This window comes from Canis lupus, chromosome 7 (assembly GCF_048164855.1).
Source record: "Canis lupus baileyi chromosome 7, mCanLup2.hap1, whole genome shotgun sequence".
Lineage (NCBI taxonomy): Eukaryota > Metazoa > Chordata > Mammalia > Carnivora > Canidae > Canis > Canis lupus.
This window is the reverse complement of record NC_132844.1, coordinates 69,228,437-69,234,436: the sequence shown is the minus strand read 5'-3', so window position 1 is coordinate 69,234,436 and position 6,000 is coordinate 69,228,437. Positions and strand designations below refer to the sequence as shown.

At 58.9% G+C, this 6,000-nt stretch overlaps 1 protein-coding gene across 12 annotated transcripts in view; it reads right to left on the bottom strand.

The window, feature by feature from the left end:
* Nucleotides 1-2,027: 2,027 nt before the first annotated feature.
* Nucleotides 2,028-6,000, bottom strand: part of GRM4 (glutamate metabotropic receptor 4) — a 116,837-nt gene continuing 112,864 nt past the window's right edge. For 11 of the 12 annotated variants that reach the window (XM_072833401.1, XM_072833398.1, XM_072833403.1 and 8 more), the window contains one exon: nucleotides 2,028-3,021. In XM_072833401.1, coding sequence (XP_072689502.1) covers nucleotides 2,972-3,021 — 50 coding nt within the window. In that variant the 3' untranslated portion in view covers nucleotides 2,028-2,971. Of the gene's footprint in view, nucleotides 3,022-3,413; nucleotides 5,738-6,000 lie in introns of those variants that run through there. The other variant, XM_072833402.1, reaches the window with a different exon arrangement.

The following is a 6,000-nucleotide window of genomic DNA, read 5'->3' as shown; positions in this document are numbered from 1 at the left end:
CTGGCCAGGCCTTCTGGGTGATGGGTGGCACCCACCCTCCCACACTGCTATAGCACGTCTGACTCCCAGAAGTCCTGGGGAGACTGGTCCTTCCCCTCTCCCTACCTCAGACCCATGGAGCCTGCACACCTCTCTCTAGCCCCCTGACATAGCCACTTAGGGTTCACACCCCACCCTTGGCTCCCCGCTTAACCCACACTATTCTCATAATTATGTTACTTTGGGATAGTCAGCATTTCTGGGTGGTGGGAATATGCTGGGGGCCGTTGTCTCTCCCATCAGACTGGAAGCTCCGTGAGGGAGAGGCTGTGTTTCTCCCCTTAGGGCAGTCCTTGAAGGTGGGGCTGTGTCTGCTCCATCTGACTGGCACCCCCTTGAGGGCAGGGCCTGTGTGCTTCCTCCCCTTTCTTCCTACCCCTTTCTTAGAGTCCCAGACAGGCTGGATGAGGCCAAGGCTCAGGAATGCCTCTCCCAGCTCTAGGTGCTGAGGGGAGCAGAGGAAGCAGCACCCTCCCTGGAAAGAGGGTGATTCTCCCCGCCGGAGCCTAGAATAGGGGCTCCACGGATGTGGGGAGGGCCCCTAGGAAAGTCCTGGGCTGAACAGCAAACCCTGCGCCTAGCTTTGGGCCTCAGCAGGGCAATCACCTTGAGGGGAAACAGACCAGAGGGGGGACAAGGTGCCCAGGCTGAGGATGCCACACTCCCCTTCTCCATCCGAGCCACCCCCCAGGGCGCACACGCGCTGCCCGGGGAGCTCCTGGCAAACACCCCTGGTCTGACAACCTAGTTTTGCCTGACTGGGCTGGAGCACCGGCTACAATCTATTCTGGGGTGTAGTCTTAGGAACTGTCCTGCGAAAGCAAGACCAACAGTGAGAAACAGGCTCTTCCCCCCTCCTTCCCTTACAAATACTGACTGAGCGGAACGCAGCTGCTCTACACACACGCAGTCTCACAGACCCTCCAGGGGAACAGATTTCCTGAGCAGAGGTGCGTGTGACACCCATCCTCCCCCAGGAGTACGATGGGCTCAGCCAGGGGCACTACCAGAGGCACAATCCAGTGCACCAGCCTCACCTCTACACACTCCCCCACACCCAGTCCCAGCCTGGCTCCGACCCGGAGAGGGGGGGTCCCCACACACACTCCTCCGCACTTCAGTCAGCTGGCCTAGGAGGTGGGCAGGGGTGCGGGGCTGGGGGTGGGGGCGCCAGGAAGGGGCGGGCCAGGAAGCCTGGGCTTCAGCTGCTGCCTGTGGCCTCATTGTGTCACCGGCTCTGTAATTTACCCCTGGCAGGGCCCAGCCCCTCCACTGCTTCCCCTTCCCCACCTCCCAACCTGCCAAGGACGCCAGCTGCTGTGAATGCACACTGGCACACTTGCCGCCGGCCTGTGACAGCCATCCTCACGATGTGGGTGCAGTGTGGACAAGCCCCCCTCCATTGGGCCTAAACAGACATTCACGCTACACAGACAAGCACACCTATGGAGGTGCCAGGAGCAGACATGCAGCCAAAATAGACACCCACACCTGTGTCACACCCCTGGCTCACATGGACACACGCTACACTCCAGGCTCCAGGACAGACACACATTGTCTCAGCACCTGTAACCTGGGGACAGGACAGGCAGCAGGGGAGCCCTGGAAGCCAATTTCTCAAGAGGAGAGGCTCAGGTTAGAGGCTGCGGGTCCAAGTCCCGTTGTGAGGAGTGAGAGTCAGGGGAGAGGCAGGGCAGAAATGGTACCTTCCTCAAGGGCTGCAGGGCAGGGGACAGGAATAGAACACCCCCCCTTACTTAGGGAACCTCCAGGGGCAGATTTCTGGAATCTGTTGCAAAGCCCTGGTCCCTCCCTGCCTGGGGCCTCTCCATGCTCCCACTCCCTGCCAGCCCCGGAGGCAGCCTCTACCACCCCAAAGCCCTAGGTCTCCATCACCCACTTTCTCCTTGCCTCCAATTCCAGGCTCTCCTGCTGAAGGTTGAGACAGGGGTCCCCCTGCAGCACCCCCAGTGGATGTGGAGCCAGGGTGCAAAACCATGTGTTTATTTTTATTAGAAATGTTATTGGTATAAAAACAATCATGCGCTACACATTGTCATCAATAACCATCACCAGACACCCAGGCACTGAACTCCATGTCATCAGCAGGAGGGGCAGGCGGGCAGGCGGGCAGGACTCACGGCAGACAGGCGAGGGCAGGCGGGCAGGCTGCGGGCCACAGGGACATACACAAAGGCCACCGGGAGGACGCGGCACTTCGCAACACACTCGAGATTTGTTTTTGTTTTGGCTTTTTTGTGTTTTGAAATTTTTTTCCTTTTTTTTTTCTCTTTCGCCACAAGTAAGAGTTTGTGAATTGGAAGACAGTGGCAGGGAAGAGAGCAAAGGCTGGATGTAATGAAGGCGAGGAGGGGGCCGAGGACAGGAAAGAAAAATGCACGAGAGACCCGGGTAGAGCACAAGAGAAAAAACTGGAGAGGCCTGGAGACGGAGGATGCACAAGGGAGACGGGGCAGAGGCAGAAAGGAAAGAAGATAGGGAAAAGCAGAGCACACAAACAGGTGGAGACACAGCGAGGAAAGGCAGTGATAAAGACAGGGATGGAGACAGACTGGGACGGTCACCAGTGGAACAGGCAGAGACAAAGGGAGGGTGAGAAAACCAGCATTGGGGCCCACTCGGTCGGAGCCCCTGTGATCTGGGGCTAGGAGGGGCCGTGGTCCAAGATGCAGGCTCTTGGGGTGGCCTGAAACTGCCCTGGCCCCTTGTCCTCCTCCTGTCACCTGACCAGCTTGCCCAGGCTGCCCAGCAGTGACCGCTGGGGGCTCTGCTGTCCTCAGCACCAAGCCACGTCCGTGGGCGCTCACGGGCAGGCAAGACATCAGCTGGGCCCCTGGGAGTGGCCCTGGCCCGACGTGTCAGCCACAAGGGTCTCGGGTCCTCCTCCTCTTGTTCGGCTCTGGCGGCCTAGCTAGATTGCATGGTTGGTGTAGGTGACGTAGGTCTGTTTGGTGGCCAGTGCTGGAAGGAGAGAGACCGGGGGTACCCAGGTATCAGGGGCTGGCTTCTTCAAACACCCCCTTCCACACGGGCACTGCCCTGCCCATGGCATCAAGTCCAGATTCCAAAAGCAAGCAGTTCACAGCCCCTCAAACTGCATGGTGGCCCCCCACCCATCCCATTGCTTCCCCCTGCTGCCCTCCTCCCACCCTGGGTCCCCACCCCCAGCACCAAGTTCCCCTATCCCTGGACTCGCCCAGTCTCTGAACATCCTTCCCACCTCCACACCTTTGCTGGGGCTTTAGTTGGAACATCCCCCCTTTGAGGACTCCCTCTCAACCCTGCTGCAATGGTAGGGTCCCCCAAAACCCAACCCCCAGTGAAGCCCCTGCCACCTCCCGACTCCACCACACTCGAGGAGAATCATTTTTATTTGATATATATAGCCTTAAGGTATTATCAACAGAAGTTTTTCAGGTCAACAGCACACATTCTGGAAGAGCACATGCGAAGAACAGACATGATACGTGGCCTGGCAGCCTAGGGGAAGGGAGTAGCCAGCTGGGACAGAGGGAATGAATGATGGAACCAGAGTGGGGGGCCTTGCGAGGCTAGACACCAACTAGTTGACCAGCCGGGCCCTCTGACTAACTCAGCCTCCACCCCTCACTCAAGGAAGGCGGAAGGCCTCCAGGTTCCATCAGGCCTCAGTGTGGCCAACTTCCCATTTCTGAGTGCCCCTGTCTCCCCCCAGCCTTGAGTCTCCCCTCTCTGCAGCCGTCGGCTCTGGCCCTCACTCAGCCACCACTGGGACCAGGGCTGCATGTCTGGGTACCCCTTGTTTCCCGGCCTCGGCCCCCTGGGGCCCTCCTCCTCCCACCCCCACAGCTGGGTGACAATGTCAACTCTTCTGGGAAGCACGAGTCTCCTCTACCTCCATATGGCTGGGGCTCAGGCCTCACAGCAGCTTACTGACAAGGCCAGGTAAGTGCCACCCTCCTGTGACAAATGAGGCACTGAGAGGCCAGAGGGGTGAGGACCCTGGCCAGGTCCTTGGTTTTGTCCTGTCCACACCCAGAGTTTCCCTGCATGGCCCAGGACAGCTCAGTGGAGAGGGATGCGGGTCAGGATTGCTGCCTGGGGTGGAAGCTGGGGGCTGAGTGCCGGTGTGCAGAGGAAGCTGGGTGGGAGACAGTCCTGGCGCAAAACTGCCCTGACGCTCCATCAAGGGCCTGTCTACTCAGAAAAGGAGTGCATCCACCAGGCTTGGCCAGGGACACCAAGGGGAACAGTATGGCAGGCTCCGGTCCCCTTTACCCCATTTTTGCTGGACGCAGGACAGCAGTTAAGGCTGCATTTCCCACACTCCCCACTTGATGACATTCCTGCTAATGGCATGTGAGTGAAAGGGCTGTGTGCAACCAGCATGTCATTTGATAAAAACAACCTGTTTCTCCTATACTTCCTCTCTTCTGCCTTCTGTGAGCAGAACAGACACAGAGTGACCAGCCTCAGCACAACCCCCTGGGAGCTGACGGAGCAAGATGAAGAAACCCGGTTCCTGATCCTGCTCACCCACTGCACCCGTGTAGCTGGAAGCCCACCAACATAGGCAGGGTGCTGGGCCCAACTCCCAGAGGGCCCATCAAGTGTGGCCAGAAGCAAACTTGTCGGGGTGGGGTGAGCAGAGGGGTACAACGTAGGGCCAATGGGGCAGCACAGGGGTGGCATGGAGTCCAGGTGCACTAAAGGAAGAACTTTCTCCTGCGTGGAGAGGGTGGCCCTGTGTGGTGGCTCAGTTCCCTACTTGAAATATTCAAGCAGAACATGAACAATCACTTGGCTGGGCAGCAGCCAGGAAGTTGCGAGTCTGCGGTGCCACCCGGATAGGTACAATGGGAGGAGACGGGCGCTGCGACTTCAGAAGAGGGTAAGAGCCCGGCACCTCACAGTGTGCCAAGACGTGCCCCCTTCGTTTCTAAAATGACCCATGTGCCTCCAGGGTGCCAGCTGACCGGGAGGGAAGAAGGACCATGGACGGGGCTGTTTTTGAGAGGGGAGCACCCAGAAGGGGACTGGGCTGGCACACTTGGGCACAGGAGCCAGGCCACGAGGGTAGAGGTGCTGAAAGGGAGGCGGGAGAGTGCACAGATCAGCACTCTGGGGACAGAAGCCTCTAGCTCCCTCCCTCTGTGACCTCTGGCAGCTCCTGCCCTGCCAGGCCTCAGTTTCCCCACCCACGACATGAGAGCACCCTTTTTTGCCCAGACTTCTTTCCCCAAGGGGCTCCCCACAGCCCCACATCTCCACCCTGCTCTCTCCAGCGCGGTCAGAAAAAGAGCCGGCTCTGTGAATCACGAGCTGCAGGCCAGGCCGGTGAGAATCAGTTCCCCAGGGCTCCATCACCCCCTGGGTGAACTGATAAAATGGAGTTTCCAAACCTGTAAAGCCGTCAGCAGCTGTGGCTCAGAGGTGAAGGAACACTGCAGCAGAAGCAGCAAAACCTCCACCAGCTGCAGGGCAACGGGCACCCGAGGGCAGGGGCATCGAGGCAGGCAGGAGGAGGAGACAAAGTGGTGAGGAGGTGTGGGACACTTGGGCCCTGCTGTCCCTCTAAGACCAGAGCTGTCTCCAACAGAAAATCCAGTCCTTGGGTTCCAGAACCTGGAAGCGCATTCGGCCCTCAGCTACAAGCCAGGGGCCCCAGAGTCCTTCAGCGGAGCTTCGGTCTCACCATCTGGAAAATGGGAGCAGTGAGTCTGCCCAGGCCCCCCGGGAGCTAACTGTGAGGCTCCAAAGGAAGCACTCTGGCCGGGAGTCAGGAGACTTCGGGTCCAGGCCTGCCTTCCCCAGTATGGGGGATCTCAGCACCTGCCAGGTGGCCCTTCCAATGAATTGAACCTCTCACAGCCTCGATTCCCTCATCTGTAAAATGGGGTCATAAACCTGGCTGGCTCTCAGCCACAGGGTGGACAGAGTTACTCTTCAAAGCTTGTGAAG